General features: G+C 44.2%; 1 protein-coding gene across 2 annotated transcripts in view; it reads left to right on the top strand.

Annotated features, from left to right (window-relative positions):
* Positions 1-19,949, top strand: part of PLEKHG1 (pleckstrin homology and RhoGEF domain containing G1) — a 165,852-nt gene that overhangs the window by 137,206 nt on the left and 8,697 nt on the right. For both annotated transcript variants that reach the window (XM_028103317.2, XM_088023840.1), the window contains exons 8-15: positions 2,359-2,541; positions 2,627-2,722; positions 2,956-3,042; positions 8,038-8,071; positions 10,655-10,750; positions 12,637-12,675; positions 14,387-14,409; positions 18,032-19,676. In XM_028103317.2, coding sequence (XP_027959118.1) covers positions 2,359-2,541; positions 2,627-2,722; positions 2,956-3,042; positions 8,038-8,071; positions 10,655-10,750; positions 12,637-12,675; positions 14,387-14,409; positions 18,032-19,676 — 2,203 coding nt within the window. The remainder of the gene's footprint in view (positions 1-2,358; positions 2,542-2,626; positions 2,723-2,955; positions 3,043-8,037; positions 8,072-10,654; positions 10,751-12,636; positions 12,676-14,386; positions 14,410-18,031; positions 19,677-19,949) is intronic.

Genomic DNA, 19,949 nt, shown 5'->3' with positions numbered 1-19,949 from the left:
CGGAGGCACTGACCTATGACCGTGTTCTTTGGGGGTTTTTTTAAGATTTTATTTCTTTGAGAGAGCATGAGCAGAGGGAGGGGCAGAGGCAGAGGGAGAAGCAGGCCCCCCACTGAGCAGGGAGCCAGATGCAGGACTCGATCCCAGGACCCTGGGGTCATGACCTGAGCCAAAGGCAGACGCTTCACCGACTGAGCCACCCAGGCACCCCTACCATTTTCCAAATCAGACACTAAGGCTGCTCAAGTGTTGCATTTCATCCATGATCTTCATTGTAGGTCTCCTTGAAGAAAGATCAGGACATGGCTAATACTGATCACTGTTTAAGGTGATATTTTAAGAGAAGTTACATTATAACTTTTAAACTAAGAGTTTGCTCATAGCCCCTTCAATTACCCAAGTTATAAATTGGAGTCTCCCACGCCCTTATCTTAGGTTAATTACAAATAAATTCTTGTTGGAAGCAACTTTCTCTAAGCTGTTGAAAGGGTTTTTGAGCCTCACTTCCTGTCTCCCTAGTGAATGCAAAATTGTGGGTTGGTACGTGTGTGCTATGGGGCAGGGACTCAGAGAAAGGAGAGCTAAGTCTGGAAGCAGGTTCTTTGCAGTTCCACTTGGGACGAAGCTCACCATTGCATGTTAGAGTCCTCATTTCTAAAATAAGACAGACAAGAGCTTTGCTAAGGCTCCTTCCAGCACCAATGTTTTGGATCTGAAATCCTTGGAGACATTTGATGAATGCTAAGCCAATGATCATGTCCCGGGCACTATTTAAAAACAAAAGGTCAGGTGCCTGGATGGCTCAGTTGGTTAAGCATCTGCCTTTGGCTCAGGTCATGATCCCAGGGTCCTAGGATCAAGTTCCCACATCGGGCTCCCTGCTCAACGGGGAGTCTGCTTCTCCCTCTCCCTCTGCTGTGTGCTCTCTTTCTCTCTCTGTCAAATAAATAAATAAAATCTTAAAATACTTACAAACATACATAAAAATAAATAAAAATTTAAAAAAAGTCGGGGTGCTGGGTGGCTCAGTCAGTTAAGTGCCTTCAACTCAGGTCATGATCTCGGGGTTCTGGGACCTAGCCCTGTGTGGGGCTCCCTGCTGAGGAGAGAGTCTGCTTCTCTCTCTCCCTCTCTGCTCTGGCTCCCTGGCTTCTGCTCTCTCCCTCTCAAATAAATAAATATAATATTTTTTTAAAAAATAAAAACAAAAGGTCATGCGGGCCTAGAGGCTGGTCACAGGCTCCTGCGTGTCCCTGGAGTGAGACATGAAAGCCCAGAGTGACTCCACACTGTGCAGAGCGCCTATGCCCAACTCAAGAAAAAAGACACATTATTCAGCTCACAAATTCAAACAAAACTCTAGGATTCATCTATAGGCAGCCAGAATGTGGTGTGATGCAATTGATGCTCAAAAATGGAGGGAAGGGGACATTCTCATCTTTCAGGCCATGTCCAGAAAAGGTTTAATGTGTCATCAGCCACGTGTTCTGTGGACATAAGGTCCATTGCATATTCAGAAATGGCTAAATGACTGGTTTTTCATGCCTTATGAATCCGTTTGGCATTCTGAAGACACTGCTAAATCAGGCTGTGGCTCAGACTTTTATCTCCATTTCGATCCACTTCCACTTTCAACCAGTGAAATTTGGCGTTGTCAATTAAATGCTGTTTGTGAATATTTTCATTTTTCAAAACAGTAAAAAATCAACTTCCTCAAAAAACGTTGATATGGATGGACAGCAAATCCCAAAGATACTTCAAAGTCATGTTCTCAATTTATGTTTATCAAGTACCATTAAAAACATAGTGGTGATGAACTTCATTTCCTTTCCCCAAATAAATGGGATTAATATCAGGAAATTTCTAAGATGTATCTTCCGTGACTTCTCACGGGCCTTAGTTTTGAGTTACTTATATGTAGTATGGATTTCAGTTTCTGGAAGAAGGTTTGCATGTCAGTCACTCTGCAGGCTTTTTTGCAGAGAATATGGGTGAGAATGTCAAGGGAAAGATGCCTATTGGAGAAGGTCACATACCTGTGGCCCCTTCCCCCTGCTTTTGAGAGACGTAACTGCTGTCTCCAGCCGTAGAAGACGGATTATCAAGGAATGGAAATAAGGAATTGGCAACTCATCAACTAACAACTTGATTCATTTCTGTTAGCCCTTAAGTGACGGCACCCACACCTGTGGATTCAGGTCATGGATCATTAGACACCACTGGACACCAAATAGAGCCATTAGACCCAGTCAGAGATAGTTAGACACTGTTCTTGAGACTCAGCAAATGGGCCACCTTGTTCTCATTGCCACGTCTCCCCACCTCCTGTGTAGTCACACAGAATGGTCACTTTTTCAGGAGATCCAGAGTCTGCTCACTAACTGGAAGGGGCCAGACCTGACCAGCTACGGGGAACTGGTGCTGGAAGGCACCTTTCGCATCCAGCGTGCCAAGAATGAGCGGACGCTCTTCCTCTTTGACAAGCTGCTGCTCATCACAAAGAAGAGAGACGACACGTTTACATACAAAGCCCACATCCTGGTAGGTCTCAGTGTTGGTCATGGGCCAGGGCTTCGTTCTGTTCTCTTCCAAGCGTGCCTCACCCTCCCTCTGCTCTCATGCTCAGTGTGGCAACCTCATGCTTGTGGAAGTGATACCCAAGGAGCCGCTCAGCTTCAGCGTCTTCCACTACAAGAACCCGAAGCTGCAGCACACAGTTCAGGTAACATCAGGGCCCCCCCCCACCGGCCACCCCACACACACACACCCCTGCGGGGCTCGTTCTTGGAAATGAGGAGCGCCACGTGCCGGCCACGGTGTATTTCCAGAGCCTCTGGCCAGAGCCTTCTGGCCACGCAGTGTATTTCCCACCTTGTCGGAGGGTTATTGGAGGGTCTGAATCTTGTGAGTGGGGGAGGCGTGAGTCGTCTGACTGTCCACATTGCCTTCCGGTAGGCTAAATCCCAGCAGGACAAACGCCTCTGGGTTCTGCACCTGAAGAGACTGATCCTGGAGAACCACGCGGCCAAGATCCCGGCTAAGGTAAGACGATGAGGTCAACAAACAGTAAAATGTGAAGGAATTCAAGGAAGATTCACATGTAGGGAGATTGTCGAAGGTTGTTTTTTGGTTTTGGTTTTTAAGATTTATTGATTTATTTTAGAGTACAAGTGGTGGGTGCAGAGGGAGAGGGAGAGAATCCTCAAGCAGACTCCCCACTGAGGGTGGAGTCCAATACAGGGCTTGATCCCAGGACCCTGAGATCATGACCTGAGCCAAAACCAAGAGCCAGACACTTACCCGACTAAGCCACCCAGGCACCTCCAAAGGTTTTTTGTTTGTTTGTTTTTTATAATTGTTGTTATACTTTCTTTCTGGGCTTGAGCAAAGAAAAAATTAGGAAAAGACTTTAAGAAAATTTCTAGAGAACTAGTAGAATACAGTTGTGAGAAGTGTTCAAAGCTACACTAAAGCACCTATTGTGAACAGAGCTAGCTTAGGTTCTGTGGGAATGCTAGGGGAAAAAAGATACAGACTCAGCTGTGAAGGAATTTGTCGATGAGGGAGCTAGCCATGTAAACAACAAACTGTTTGCTAAAGAGGATGCATTAATAGAGGTATAAGCCAAGTGTTGTGGAAGGATAAAGTGTTCAATTACAGTTGACTGGGGGAAGGAAGGAAATGCCTTTTACCTCAGTCTGGAAGGATGAAGAATATTTTTATTAGGTAGAGGAAGAAGAAGACCAGGCTGAGGGAACAGCATAAACAAAAACAAATGTGAATGGGTGCACCGTGTTCACAGCACGCAGACGGTGCCTAGGTGGAAAGGCTGAATCCTCAAGAGATGGAGTAGGCGGTGAGGCTGGAGAAGTGGAAGGCAGCCCGCTGGGCTACGAAGGTCTTTGAAGGCACACACCAAGGAGTCTGGTGGTATTGGGGGTAGGAAACTACCAAAGGCTTTGGAGAAAGGGGATGGCATGGTCTTCCCTATGTTCTGAGAGGGGGACCCTTAGGGACAGGGTGATAAGTGAGTTGAAGGAGTGACACTGGAGGGAGAAGAATTAGCAAGCCACCATAGTAGTCTAGAAAAGAGGTGAGGGGCACTTCCGGGGGGCCCCAGCAACAGAGGGGGAGCAGATGGAAAAGCTTTCACAGAGGCAGAGGGAACAATATGTTGCCCACTAGGTGCAGGAGGAGAGAAAGAAATAGGAGGCAAGGATGAGTCAGGGGTTGGGCCCGGAAGACGGTGTTGAGTCCTGAGATAAGCTGCCAAGGGGAGGAACCGGTTGGATGGGAGCGAGGAAGAGCTCTCGCTGCTGCCTGTGCAGGGGCCAGTCAGCCCAGGTGGAAATTCAGGTCTTGGGAGCTGCGGATCTGGAGGCTCTCTTGACACAGTCACTGAGCCCTGAGCTTTGATGGGATGGCCCGTAAAAGTGTGTAAAGGAAAGAACCCCTGAGAACGGCACCATCTCGGTGATCTGCGAGCCAGTGGGGACTTAGAGGACCACCAACGGGAGAGTGACCAGGGAGGCAGTAAGAAAAGCGAAGGGGAGAGATGTGGTGACAATGGAAAGAAAGGGTCTCAAAGAGGGAGAGGGTAACAAGAGTCTCAAATGCTGCGGACGTCACAACAGATTCAAACAGAAACGTAGATATTCAGTTTGGCAACTAAGAGATCAGGGAGAGCTTGCAGGGCTTTGGAGAGAAAAGCCGAAATGAGAAGCAGCAGACTGAGTGCAGACTTCTTTAACAGAGTGCAGAAAAGATGCAAGGTGGTGGTTTGAGGAGAGGCGGGATCAGAGCATGACGCTTGGCGTAGGTGAAGAACACCATGGACGTGACAGTGGGCGGCGGGCAGGGGAAGGGGAGCGTAGTGATAAGCAGAGGGGTGCTCTTCGGAATCCACCTTGGGGAGCTGGGAGGGTGGGATCAGGAGCGCTGGGTGAAAGGGAGGTCTGGGAGGCTGAAACCTCCTTCCCAGAGCTGGGAGAGAAGAAAGCTGAGACAGGACCGAGAACCTTTGAGACGGACTCGAGTGAGCATATGGAGTTTGATTTCACTGGAGTTGGTGATGTTGTCGTGTGTCTGGTGCGAGGAGCCCGGGTGGGTTTGGGCACCTGAGGGAAAGTGGCAAGGCTCGGAACACTTGCTAAAGGAAATGGACCAGTCTGTAGGGATGACTACAATAATTTGTGCATCCAAGACCTGAGGGACGTGGGTCACCAAGGATCAGTGTGGTGAGGTCATTTGGAAATCCGCTCAGCAATCTGGAAGCTAGTGTTGAGGAACCACGGCGCAGGGGGGCTCCCCAAGGTGAGGCTCAGCCGAGCCACTAAAGGGGAAGATTAGCAGCACAGGGGAAAGTGGGTGCCCATCAGCACAGTGAATGAGCATGCTTTCCAGGCTGAGTGGAGAGGGAAGCCAACAGAGAGAATAGGCACGGCTTGAAGGACCGGGGGCCTGTGGAGTCAAGAACTGGCTTAGAAGGGGTTGAAGGTGGAGAGATGGAAATACAGATGTCTGTAGTTGAAAAGGGAACTTTTAGAGTTCTGGGCGCTGCTAAGGTCCTGGGGGCCGCTCTGATTGTGTGTTGCTGTTCTGGAGCTGAGGGAAAGCTTACCAGAGATAAAGTGGCTAGGCGCTAAGGTGAGGGTGGAGAATGGATTGTCCATGTGGTTGGTGAAAAGGTCCTTGCTGGGCTGGGGGAAATGGAGCAGAAGGTGGGTTGGTGGTCATGAGAATAGAACTGGGGCGGTGGGCCGGGGGGGGGGGGCAGGGAGGCAGATAAGGAACAGGGACATTCCTGAGAAAGGAACATCTATTTTGCTCTGTGTATTTTGAGAAGCATTTGAAGCTCGTTCTCAGGCACTGTCAGCACTGATTTGGTGCCCAGGAAATGAATGTGCATAGGTGTGTGCTTTGAGTTAAGCATGAGTCTCATTTCATCAGGGTGTTGTGAGATGTAAAGGAGCTCATGCAAAGAAGTGATTGTGTTTTCTTCATGGTTAGTTATTCAGTTGCTGGCCCTGTGCCTTGGAATGCCCTGAGCAATGACAAAGTGTCTTTGATATGCCCCACCTACGGTTTACCTGTCTCCTGGGAAAATCAAAGCTGCCACAGGATTCTGAAAGGCCATTACAAAACCAGACCAGCTTGCATACCTGTCTTCTTTCTCCCCCACAAGACGTTTGTATTCCAGGCCATTTTCCCTTTATGCATTAAAATGGTTCATATAGTCACCATAGAATTGCACTTTTTTACCCAAATTCCTGACCCTTTTAGAACTAAAATTATTGTTTCAGCTACAGCGTCTTGAGCACACACACCTACTTTGTATTTCGCCCTCAGCAAAACACCTTCTGAGGAGGGCCTTATTCTCCCCATTCTAGAGAAGTAAAAGCAGAAGCTCAGTGACATTAAGTGCTCTGCCCAAGTTTATACAGCTTGTACATGACCGAGCCTGAGTCAGACCCAGGTCTGTCTGGGTCCAGGGAGCAAGCCTTAGCCACATTGCTCCCAGTGGAAAACACTTATTTAAGACACTTGATCCACTATAATGTAGTAATAATTTTCCATTTTATTTAAGCAGGTTTATTATTAAGTTGAACTTTTCACTTCTTTCTTCAAGACTTCTTCTTAAATCTTTTTCTCCAAAGCTTTCAAAATCTGTTTATTCCTAGTAAATAAAAGAAATGCGTAACGGGGAATTTCTGTAAACCTCAAAAATCGCCTCACCATTCTAACACAGTTAACTTGCACAAGCTGTTGGAAGTTCATTTGTGTGACTCCCAACCTCCTTCCGGTCGTTCAGTTCAGTGATGGTCCCTGGCTGACTCCTAGAGGAAAATATGGGAATAGTACTCTTCTGAAATTCAGTGTCAAGATGGGGGGAAAAAATACTGAATTCTTAAAGTCTAAGTTTATAGATACCAGGAAACTTCTTGGAAATAGCCATTTTGTTCATCCATATACATGAGATATACACTCAGTCTCCTCTAGATTGAGAACAAAGATAAAAGTAGAGCCTTCTGCATTTTATATATTCACCTGGTTCTGGAAATGCACTTCACAGAAATTGAGCTCACATATGTGTTTGAAATTAATTCCAACTAGTAATCCCAAACTGACTAGATGATAAAAATATCAATGTCATAAAAATATAACCATTTGTTTTCTCAAACTTATATGGTTGCATCAAGGCCTTTTTTTTTAACCTCCCTCTTTTGTGTGTGTGTAACTAAATATTACCATTTAGCCTGAATATTTTTACTGCTAAAAATTTTTACTAAAGTAAATTGCTAAAAAAATTTACTAAAAATTTTTCTTTAAAATTTTTTATTGTTATGTTAATCACATACATTACATCATTAGTTTTTTATTACAATTAAATTATTTTTAAGGTAATTTTTAGCCCAGTGTTTGGAGGTTAAGTTACACGACTCTTGAACTATGAAAATGACACGGGGGGAGCAAGACAGTCTACCTAAAGTAATTTTTTTTCCCTTTTTGAATCCTCAGGCAACATGATTCATGTTAGGGTAATTAACTATCTTTTTATATTTCCCTAAACATTAATACCATTGGCAGCAATAACAATAAAAAGAAGCCTCAAAGCATTAAAGCTGCGACGGTTGGGGTTGAAGGGAGAAGAAAGCCAGAGCTGAGGATTATCCGGCCCAATCCCTTGGCGGGCGGGTGGTAACTTCATTGGATTGAGGGCCTGTCATGTGGGCCTAGTAGTAGCAACCCTGGAAGGTAGGTCCTGTCTTGCCATCTGTGGCTTCCTTCCACGTGGGGGCTGCAAGCTTAGCTCTGGTGCATCCGTTGTGTAGCATCTACTACCCACAGGAGGGCGCTTGTCTGCTTGAAGCCCTTGTGTTCATGCCTCAAAGAAATAATGAGTTGTTTAAAGCTTTTCCATAAATCCCTGTTCAGGTGGCATAGTGTAGGTAATACAGGTCTTCTGTATTACGACTGGTAGCTTAAAGAAGAAACAAAAAGTAATTGCAATTAAAGCCATACTTTTCTTTCTTTCAGGCCAAGCAAGCAATACTTGAAATGGATGCCATTCGTAAGTTTGGTTCTCTTAATACAGTTTGAAATTTTCTTGTCTCCTTGCATCTGTCATATTGTCTAGCTTAAAGTTTACAAAAATGTCAATTGTAAGAAAGGAGCTCTATTCACTGTGTTAACAAACAGAGCCGGCAGACGGTATAATCTCTTCCTAACACATTGGCTTATTTGTACATTGATTTTGCCTGGTTTATCTGAGTCCCCTGATGGCTGGCCACATGTCTAGATCTCTGCATCAGCTAAGAATGTAAGATCTGCTGCCAGGGTCCATTCTTACCCTCCTTTCTACCACCACCAGAAATTAAGGTTTCACATACACTTCCCACCGCACCCCATCGGAGGGAAATCTATGTTGATTTCCTGCAAGAATCGTGCCAACAAGATAGTTCATGCTTTCCCTGATGCGGCACAAATTTCAAAATTACAGCGGCCCCACAAGTGTGACGGTAGTTCAAGGCTTCTAAAACAGGCAGAAAATAAACAGAGGTGAGGTCTGTCCTACAAAATAAAACCTCGTTCAACGGCATTTATCACACCCTTATTCTCCCCCAGATGAAATAGGAAAAAAAGAATCAGTGGCTTTAAAGATTTACAACCGGGTCTGACAAAAACTTTTACCTACAGCATGTGAAAGAACTTACTTTTGAGGCATCTTGCCCCAGGTGGGAACATTGATTCACGTCCCCTCCACACCGCTGGTGCTCAGCTCTGCAGGGGAAACAGGAAGCATTCGTGAGGTAGAAAGATGAGCACTCCCACCACGTGACTAAGACCCCCCATGTCATGCCCCACAGCTCCTGAGAGTGACCCCTACCAGAGGGCTGGGCTGGGGCCTGCTGCCCTGTCTTCTTGAAAGTCCCCCCATTTTATTCAGTGGAAAGCTCTTTAAGATTTTTTTTTTTTTTTTGGATAATAACACTCTATAAAGAGAAGGCAAGGTCATGGATGAGCATGTTAGGTTTAGGAGGAAAGGTGGAGGAAGATGGGGGTCTGAAGAAGTCTGCTATTTCTGTGACCGACTTCATTCAACAGAACCAAGTCCTCGTTCCCAGCCTCTGGGCGAGTCCATGGACACCAGTAAGGTTCTGTGAGTGCACAGAATGATTTCGAGCCACTAACTGGTGCCACGTGCCTTTCTTCCAGGCCCAAGACTAGGCCAGAGCAACCCCGCCTGGGAAAATCCCCCCCATTTGCCCTGCCTTGACTCTGGACTTGGCTGGGTATGAGCAGAGTAGGCCAGTCCATTGGGCCAAATGACTTCATTTATGTAACTTTGCCACTGACATTGGACAAACATGTGTGGTCTTTACAGTCCTCAGAACTCTCTCCAGCTTTGGACACCCTTAAAGAGCCTTAACCCTATTACAGCCATGTCCTAAAATTGTTTACCCTCAGGCTTCAGATATCAGTGAAAGTGCTAGAGTACTTTAGGATTGGACCCAATTTTCTTTCTTTCCTTTTTTTTTTTTTTAAGGTAGGCTTCATGCCCTATGTGGAGGCCAGCGAGGGGCTTGAACTCACAATTCTGAGATCAAGACCTGAGCTGAGATCAAGAGTCTGATGCTTAACCGAGACAACCAGGTGCCCCTAGACCCAATTTTCTTAATATGATGTCCGTGTACCCCTTAGCATAAACTGCGAAATTAAATGAAAATCCTGGGGGCGCCTGGGTGGCTCAGTTGGTTAAGTGCCTGCCTTCAGCTCAGGTCATGATCCCAGGGTCCTGGGATCAAGCCCCACATTGGGCCCCTTGCTCAGTGGGGAGCCTGGTTCTTCCTCTCCCTCTGCCCCTCCCCCCCACTCATTGCTCTCTATCTCTCTCTCTCTCACTCGCTCGCTCTCTCTATCTCAAGTAAATAAAATCTTTTAAAAAATAAATGAAAATCCCTTTTCTGGTAAGAGAACCTAAAGCACCTATCAAATATTCAAAAGAACAATGTCTAGAAAAACACTAAGAGTCACGGCCCTAGAGGACAGCTTCCATAGGGCAGGAATAGCTTGATATCCTCCACCACCAAGCCAGGCATAGACGCCTCGCAAATATTGTACTTCAGTTGAATTCTCAAGATGGCTTCGCCCTCCCTGACAGAGCCCCTGTTGTGGCTCGTCACCACAGCCTGTCAGGGGCCTTGTTGGCAAGTTCAGCAGTGATGTTTATTGTAATAGAATTTTCTGACCTCTGTGGGTCATCAAGTTGCAGATGATCCTGAGTGGCAGTAGGAGTTTAATCACACCTTACACATCTTAACTAACTTCCTACAAAGGGTAAAGACAATGGTTATGGCTCTTTCTGCTAGTGAGCAAAAAAGGAGAGTGTGTGTGTGTGTGTGTGTGTGTGTAACAGAGAACCTGAGAGCACACACGTGTACAAGAAACGCAGCTTACCTTGCTGACAGACTCCTGGAAGTCCCAATGTAAACAAAAAGTCCCGTGATACATATTCAACACCAGTTATGGAAAGGAGAGATTATACCCTGTCTGATGAAAATGAGTAAATCCATAGATACCCAAAACAAGTTGTACTGATCTCAGAAGTCACTGAACACCTCCTTCTTATTGATGCGTGTGGTTATCTTTTCAGATTATCCTGGGTTCTGTTACAGTCCTGAGGGAGAAACAAAAGCATTGTGTGGTTCGAAAGACGGTTCTGCTCCATATCGGCTGAGAAGGAAATCTGGTAAATAGGATGTTGTGATCAAAATTTAATAATCTGGGGGGATAAGCAATGAAAGATCCTTTCGGTCTGTCAGGCTTTTGCTCTAAACAAAAACTTTCTACATAACTCTATTTTCCAGGGGATATAAAACATACCAATCAACTAATTTTGCTTTGCATAGCATCTTTTTTTGTGTGTAAATTTATGTTTTTTATTTTTTTAACTTAATCTTATTATGTTATGTTCGTCACATACAATACATCACTAGTTTTTGATGTAGTGATCCACGCTTCATTGTTTGCATATAACACCCAGGGCTCCAGACAGTGCATGCCCTCCTTAATACCCATCACCCGGCTCACCCGTCCCCCCGCCCCCCTCCCCGCTAAAACCCTCAGTTTGTTGCTCGGAGTCCATCGTCTCTCATGGTTCGTCTCCCTCTCCGAGTTGACCCCTTCATTTTTCCCTTCCTTCTCCTAATGTCCTCCAGGCTATTCCTTCTGTTCCACAAGTGAAACCATATGATAATTGACTTTCTCTGCCTGACTTATTTCACTGAGCATAATCTCCTCCAGTCCCATCCACGTTGATGCATCTTACCACTAGCATGCAGGTACTTAAAGCCTGTTGACTAACACTGGGGAAAAATTGTATCCTATAAATGACACATACAAAAGATTATTCAAGCCTAAACCTTTAACACGTGTTTGCTGAACCAAACTCCATGTAGTATTCTCTTAGCCCTCAGATCTTTTTTTTTTTTAATTTGAATCAGTATTTATTGAGTACCTACCTAACCCCCTGCACTGTGCTAAGGACCCAGAATGCAAGAATAAATAATACATATGATTCCTGCTTCCTAGGAGGTTATAGTCCAGTGGGAGAGTCTAACAGGTGAATACGTACCAGTCCGTGATGGACTGTGGTAGAGGCTGAGTGGGAGGAAGAGTGGAAAGACAAAGGGGGGAGAGAGGGGCTAACTGTCTAGGAAGGAGAGAGAAGGCTTCCCAGAGCAGAAGACCTGGGATGGAGTCTGGGGGCTGAGGAGGCAGATGGGGCAGGACTAGCACATGCAAAGGCCCTGAGACTTGAGCCGGCATACCTTAGCTCAGGCCTCTATTGTCAGTTGTTCAGCCCGGCTGGAACGTGGGATGGAGGTGGGGGAGGTGGAGATGTGCAAGGTAAACCAGAAGGAAAAGTGGCTGGAGTTGCGGAAGGTATGAGCTTGATCCTGCAAGCTACAAGACGGATCTTCAGCAATGAAATGTTTGCCTTTTAAAAAGAGAATTCTGCCTTGATGTGGAAACTGAAGTAGGCTGTCCATCTAGTCTGGGGGAGAGATGATAATGGCCTGGATTGAGACAGTAGTGTGGGGGGAGGCGTTATTAGGATCCCACAGGACTGTGATGGATGAAAACAGGAGAAATTTAGAATGATGTCCTGACAGCTAACTTGGGCAGGTAATGTCAGTGACAACCAGGATAAGAACTTGATTAAAGGACAGTTATGGGGGGAGACTGGTGACTTCGAGGCATGTTGGGTTGCTCGGTCTGTGGGCACATTGGGGAATCGTCAGTTTGACACTTAACATTAGAGGCTTGGGAGAGGAGTGGCTTAAGGATATAAAATTGAACACTGTCACCTTACAGGTGGTAGTTAAAGCTAAGGAAATTTCTCTACTAGTTGTTGGTAGGGTAGTTTTCTATGTGACCCCTGATTGCACAGCTTAAATTTTATCCTACAGCTTTGTCAGAGTGAATGTCTTGCTGTTAAGTGTCTCTAAGTGATGGGGATTTCGGTATATTTGATAAAAAAAATTTTTTTCTAGAGCTCAAATAATTCATTTATAAAGGAAAAAAACCCTGATTTGGTTTTGCAAATGATGCCGGCCTTATTTTTTCTCCTAGAACCTTCCTCAAGATCACATAAAGTTTTGAAGACCAGTGGTAAGTCCTGAAATTATCTTTCTTTTTTTCATTCTTGCTGGTATTCACTAAGTAAAACCATACAAAAACATAAACACCAGATAAATTACAGATTGACAAATTTTATTAACTTCTATAAGTAATAGTACCCCATTATATGATATAAAGCCAAATGACATAAAATGTCTGCAATATAGATAACTGGCATAAAAAAATTAATATCCCTATTATGTAAAAAAAAACCCCATACATCAAAGAGAAGAGACAAAGGACTCTCTTTTAAAAGGCAGAGGGGCACCTGGGTGGCTGAGCTGGTTAAGCATCCAAGTCTTGCTTTTGGCTCAGGTCGTGATCTCATGGGCATGGGATTGAGCCCTGCATCAGGCTCCGTGCTCAGTGCAGAGTCTGCTTCGGATTCTCTCTTTCTCTCTCAAATAAATAAATAAAATCTTCTAAAAAGGATAATAAAAATGAAAAGCAGAGAATATAATTGGGCAGTTTCATAGAAAAAACACAAACTGTCGATACAATTTATAAATGGTCATCCATGTTAGTAATCAGAAAAATCATACATTTAAAGGAGATAAATAGAAAGGGGAAAGCTGTGAATTCAACCAAAATATAGAGAAAAACAGGCACTCCAAAACGAATGGTGTCTAAATTTCTGCAACCTTTTTGGAGCAAAATTTGGAGCATTTAAATTTAAAATCCACATTTGCCCTTGACAATTTCACTTTTTTCACTTTTATAAATGTCACAACATGTACTTCCTATATAAAAGTGCTCCCCCAAGTGTGGCTAGATCCAAGTGTGTGTGTGTTTTCTTTGCAGCATTTGTAATAGGACAGCACATAAAATGCCCATCTAGTGGGAAAGAGTTAAATAAATTGTAGTATATCCTGGAAGGCTGTGTGGAATATTCTGCAGTTTCTGTCAAAAACAGTGCAGTACCTCCTTCCCTACTGACAAGCGTGTCCACGTACATTTAGCAGGAAATGCAATGCTGCCCATCGCACCTTTACTTCATAAAACCGTGCATTGTGGTGGGCTAGGGTCAGTGGGTATGGAACTGGAAAGAGGGCCGTCGACTGCTACGTATGATAACTTCCACAGGGTGGGATTTGTGGAGGGGATTCGATCACCGTTTACTTTATATGCTTCTGTAATTAAACAGTGTTTAAAGAGGAGCCACACATCATCGAGGTATCTGAAAGGGCATCTGTAAGGATGTGGCTATGTACAGGTCCCCCAGAAACCCACCTTTACTGCTCCTTAGCACAGTGCCAAGGTGACCCCAGTGATAAATGCTGTTTGTGACATTCAGGGAAAACCAGTAAAATGTTTAAAAATTAACAGAAGCATAGTCTTATGTTTAAGTGATTCTCATGGCTTAAGGTGGGTATTTCAGATAATACATATTTGGGGGGAAGATTTTGAGACTTATTACCATGAATCGGTCTGTTGCTCTCTGGGATTAAGAAAGGTACTTGACACTCAGATGTATGTAAGGTTTTGGGTTTTGTTTTGTTTTTTTTTTTTACACATATACTACAGGATATATAACGAAGATAACTGAGAGGCATTTTCTGAGAATTAGGTCTAAAGGGTCCAAAAGCCTCTCGGGCTTCAGTTATTAACAAGTTTTAAAATCCTATAAAATAGGGGCGCTTACCTATGTATGAGATATTTTTTTAATCCTCAAAAATTCTTTTAAAACCCTTTTATTTTTCAGAAACAGCACAAGACATCCAAAAGGTAAGCACAATTACCTTTCTTATTTTGGAAATGTTTACTTAACGCACCCCTTATAGGTACCCTTATATATCTCATCCCCAGCCTATATTCCAATGTAAACAATTATTTTACGTTTTGAGATGGACTTAAGGACTCATCCTTATAACCTCCTCCCTCCCCCTGCTTCATTTCTCAGAACTAAGGCAATGATTTCTTCATCCCCCTCTCGCCCCACCTCTCACCTCAAAAGCTGTAAGGTGACCGAGGGTGTAATACATGCACCCTAAGTGCTAGTGTGGTGCACCCGACTTTGTCACAAGACCAAGGCTCCTGCCTCCCAAATGTTGCCCCCTTCTCAAAGCATTAGCCTTTGGTCACAGAGATCCCCTTCTAAGAATATGGTCCTGCTGCTGGTATGAGAAGTATGATCCTATGTCCTATAATGAAACTTCACTATATGAAGTTGGGGCTTTTCTTCCTCTGATAAAAGGTTAGGAGAGGGGGCATAAAAATGGTATGCTCTATTGGAAGATGTATATCCAAATGTATTACCTATGAAGAAGAGATATTGTATCCTGACCTGAGTAAACCATGTCCAATTGTCTACAGACCAGTTGTCTAAGTTAACAACTCTTAGAGAACTGATCGTGGTTTCTTGCTTAATGTTCTGTATCTGTAAGGATGTGGTTATGAAACTCTCTCCCCACAATTCCACTGCATTGCTTCTTAGCACAGGGCCCAAGTAACCCTGCTGATAAACTCCGTACCTTTCCAATAAATCCAATAAAATGTCTAAAAATCAGCAATCTTACCTCAAGGTAATTTTCTTAAAATTGGAGCATGTGAATTTCTTTCGGGTAGTATATATTTTTGTTTGGAAGCTTTTGAAACTTATTAGTTGGTTGTTGTTCTGAAATATAGCATGAGATTTTGATTTTTTTTTTAAATCTACATTGTTTCCATAAACAAACACTGCAGAAGGCGCCCAACTCTTTAAGGCTGCCAAACTAGGATCATGGAGCTAAGCCCTGCTCAGTACCAGGTGGGGGGATTTCTCCACCAGCCCTAAAGAGGGAATCTCAAGAGCTTGTTGGAAACTTTCGACAATAGTGATCAAGCCAAGTCTCCATATGGGGACTAACTAAACCTTTTAAAATTTGAAGACAAGAAAGAAGTAAAGCCATGTACTTTTTTCTTAGTGGTAAAATTCCATCTCCTAACACTAATGAACAACACCAAATGCAAGGAGAACAGATTTACTAATGGTTAAAGAGTTTATAACAGGAAATATTCCTTAATAATAGCCTCACATTTCTCCCAGAATATGTATTCCAAGGCCATGCGTGTGTGTGTGTGTGTGTGTGTGTGTGTGTGTGTGTGTGTGTGTGTGTGTGTGTGTGTGTGTGTGTGGAGAGACAGAGAAAGGGGAAGGAGGGAGGGGGAGAGAGAGCAAGAGCAAGGGGGGGGCAGTTAAGGTCATATACATGCTGTGGATTCAGACATGGATTCAAATCCATTTCTGTCAATCCTAAGCTATATGACTTACAAGGATCTTGTTAGAAAACTTAGTTTTCTAACTTATGGAATTATTATAAAGACTAAATGCAAAAATATATTTTTTTAAAAGTACTTAGTACAGGAGTGCTTGGCTGGCTCAGTTGGTGGAGCATGTGACTCCCGATCTCGGGGTTGTGAGTTTGAGCCCCACGTTGGGTGTAGAGATTACTTAAAAATAAAATCTTAAAAGAAAAAAATGCTTAGTCCAGAATCTGGAACAAAGCAAGTGCTCCACAAATGATAGCTATTGTCATATTATTATTAATAGCCATAATGCTAAGAATATAGAAAAACAGTGGGGGAAAAATGTTCATCATGGCTCTAGTGAAATCAAGGTATCTAAACCAGACACTTCTATGTTGTGCGTAATATACATACTGATTATTTCTCAATCTAAGAGCTTCTTCAGTTCTCCTGAAGATTTCATGTAAAATTTCAGTTTCCAAAGTTCCAAGCAATTACCCTAAAAATATCAAATTTGATATTAAAAATTCAGGTTTCCTAGTTTCCTAAGATGTCTGGGAATCTTTCTGGGATGGAAGATTTTAAGAAGGTATTACTTCTGGCTGTTCACAAAATCCTTTTGTTACACTTTCAAAGTGTTTTGTCATGATTTCACTAGTTAATACTAACTTGCTTTTTTAAAAATGTAGTTCCTGGGTGTCTGTATTTTATAAACATGGTACCAGGACAATCTGAGTAAGAAAAAGGGAGAGATACTAAAGGGTAAAGAAAAAAATAGTGCCATAAATAAAATGTAATACTCTATATGTGTATGTGCGTATATACCCATATGTATGCATATTCATATATTTCTAGGCCTCAGATGGTCCACAGTTTGACCATGTGAAAAAAGGCAAAAGATTAAATGACTAATTAGGTTATTTTTAGTTTCAAATTTTAATGGAAAAATAACCTTCAGGATGAAATTTTATTCTTGCCCTCCCTACTTCCCTTCCCTCCCTGATAGGCAGGCGGGCAGGCCAGCAGAGAGAAAGACATATTGATAGGAGGTTATTCCAAGGCAATATATATATCGCAGTTTCATTGACAAGTGAGGAAAAGTTCTTGCTAACTTAACATTTCTAATAGGTTACAAAAAATATTCCTAATAGTGTTTGGGTCAGAAAATATGCCCCTGGTACTAATGAGTTTGAACTGGTCTCAACCCTTTCAACCCTTTGAAGCTAATCCTTATACCTATAGAGGGCATCAGAGGGCAGTCTGCTTCCTGTCTGCACAATTGAGCTCCATCAAGAAAGGTTCCAAGTTATAAAAGACCCCATTGGTTTTGTGATTAGAAATTGTTAACGTCACTCACATTTTATTTCCTAATAGGCATCTAAATATTACTTAATTAAATGTATTTTGAAAGAAAGTAAAACGTTCATTAGCTCAATAGTGGATTAAGTTACATGTCTGCCACAAAGGCTCTTTGCCTAGAATCTATAAACCAAGGCAATGCCAGTCAGGTCTATGGCAAGTCTGCAGATTTCAGAGAAAGCCTTAAGGTGTGCAGTCGGATTACCGACTGAGGCTTCTGGTATACCAGAAACCACAATAAAACTCCTAGCAGTCAAGCCTCAAATAGAAACCAGATACAGTGGCCCTTGATACCTATATATGTTCATTTATAGAATGTTATTCACCAAGTGCACACTGGAATTATGTGAAGTATTTAAGAGTTTTCTGTATTTTGCTGATTCCCTGCACTGGGGTAAGGGATTTGGAGTCAGACTTAGTTTGCGTCCTAGCCTTTCTACTGCCTGGGGAGAGCCTGGATTTCCTTACCTTGAAATTAGTACCATCATGTCTAATTCACAGAGTGATTGTAAACGTTAAGTGTGGAGAATGTCTGCACATGGCCTAGCCTGTTTCTAAGTAAATATCAGTTCCTGTCCTTTCTGCACCTTTTGCAAAAATCCGAAGTGCTTTTCAACTCCATTAAAATCAACAACATTTACTGGTCATTTGCTTTAAGACTATTATAGTCCAGTGGGAGAGGCAATGTGTAAAACCAGGAGAGTGTCATAAGTTATGTGGTCATGTCACTGCAGTTCAATCAGTATGTTTCTATCCACCTCAGGCTTCCAGAGAGGAGGGGTCTCCCCAGCGGACCTCAGCGGGGCCATCTCCCGCCCCAAGGAACAGCCAGCCGAGCAGTTCTGCCATCATCAGCGTGCTTCGCGGGGGTGGAGCCATCAGAAACATCTGGACGGACCACCAGATCAGACAAGCCTTGTTCCCGAGTCGTCGGTCCCCTCAGGAGAACGAAGATGATGAAGATGATTATCAGATGTTCGTGCCATCCTTCTCCTCCTCAGATCTGAACTCTACCAGACTCTGTGAAGATAGCACTTCCAGTCGCCCTTGCAGTTGGCACATGGGACAGATTGAGCCCACGGAGACCACCAGCTCCGGCCACCGGGTGGTCAGGCGGGCCAGCAGCGCTGGCGAGAACAACACATGCGCTCCTGAAATAAGAACTAGGGACTGTGGTGGCTCTCAGTACAGCCCCCGACGGGAACTGCAGAGTGACCCTAAAACAGAAGGGCAGGACGGAATGACTCCCTTTGGGTCATCTGTGGAGTTGACTATTGATGACATAGACCACGTCTATGATAACATAAGTTATGAGGACTTAAAACTAATGGTTGCTAAACGGGAAGAAGCTGAATCCACACCCCCCAAAACAGCCAGGGACTCTGTTCGCCCCAAGAGCACGCCAGAGCTCGCCTTCTCAAAGAGGCAAGCTGGCCCCGAGAAGAGCTCTCTGCACACAGAGAGGGATGGAGCTCTAACAGGTCGCCAGGCATCGAACCAAAGCACACATGAACTCCAGATGGTGGAGGAAAACATCTACGACACCATAGGGCTCCCAGATCCGCCCTCCCTGGATTTCAAATGCAGCAGCCTGAAGCGCCCCAAGAGGAGCACCTTCTTAGGGCTGGAAACCGACTTTGCATGCTGTGACAGTCTGAGGCCCTTTGTTTCCCAGGATAGCCTCCAGTTCAGCGAGGACGAAACTCCTTACCCCCAGGGACCCTCCGATAATGATTATTTGAGTCTGCTCTATAACTCTTTCAGCTGTAACCTGTCTTTAGGTGATAAATCTATATCTGATAAACTGTCTGAAGAAGTAGACGAAATCTGGAATGACCTGGAAAATTACATCAAGAAAAACGAAGTCAAAGCTAGAGACCGGCTCCTCGCAGCCTTCCCTGTCAGTAAAGAGGATGTGACAGACAGCCTGCACTCCGAGAGCACCCCCGAGCTGGGCAGAGACACGGTGCGTTCCGTGTCTACCCTCTCGCTTCCTGAGGGCCATGCTTTCCTCACGCCACTGAAAGACAAGCCCGGCAGAGCTGGCCGGACCCACTGCCCGTTTGAGGAGGACCTGATTTCTAAAGAGGGCTCCTTTATGAGTCTTAACCGGCTGTCTCTGGCCAGTGAAACACCTCCCATGGAAAACCCCTACGACTTGGCCAACAGCAGTCTATCCCAACCAGACTTGGAAAACCCTGACCCTGGGATGGATGCCACAGATAAGACAAAAAGCAGGGTCTTTATGATGGCCAGGCAGTACAGTCAGAAGATCAAGAAGGCAAATCAGCTTTTAAAAGTGAGAAGCCCAGAGCTGGAGCAGGCACTGGCCAGCCAGCAGCATAAACCCACGCACAAAGACCTGGCAGCCATCTTAGAAGAAAAGAAGCAAGGGGGTCCTGCCATCGGTACGTTCCTTCACACTGCTTTCCCTCCTTCTTGAAAGTAGGATGTGAGGGCAGCTTTCAGGTCCTAAAAGTCCTTGAAACGGTGAGAATATTGCCACTCAGACATTCATTCTCTCAAATTGAGACCACAGCTTTACTAACAAACACCGATGAGGCCGTTCCTAATTCTTTTCCCACTTTAGCTCACAGAGTCGCCCAAGCTGGAGCAAGATTCGGTCTCGGAGGGTTTCGTTGTTTGTGTCACATTGTCACTACCAGACTTGATGTTTTAAG

This window comes from Eumetopias jubatus, unplaced genomic scaffold, assembly GCF_037043125.1.
Source record: "Eumetopias jubatus isolate StellerSeaLion01/CBP00866 unplaced genomic scaffold, mEumJub1_p1.0 scaffold_6, whole genome shotgun sequence".
Classification (NCBI taxonomy): Eukaryota; Metazoa; Chordata; class Mammalia; order Carnivora; family Otariidae; genus Eumetopias; species Eumetopias jubatus.
Note: the sequence above shows the minus strand (reverse complement) of the source record. Positions and strands in the feature narration are given on the sequence as shown.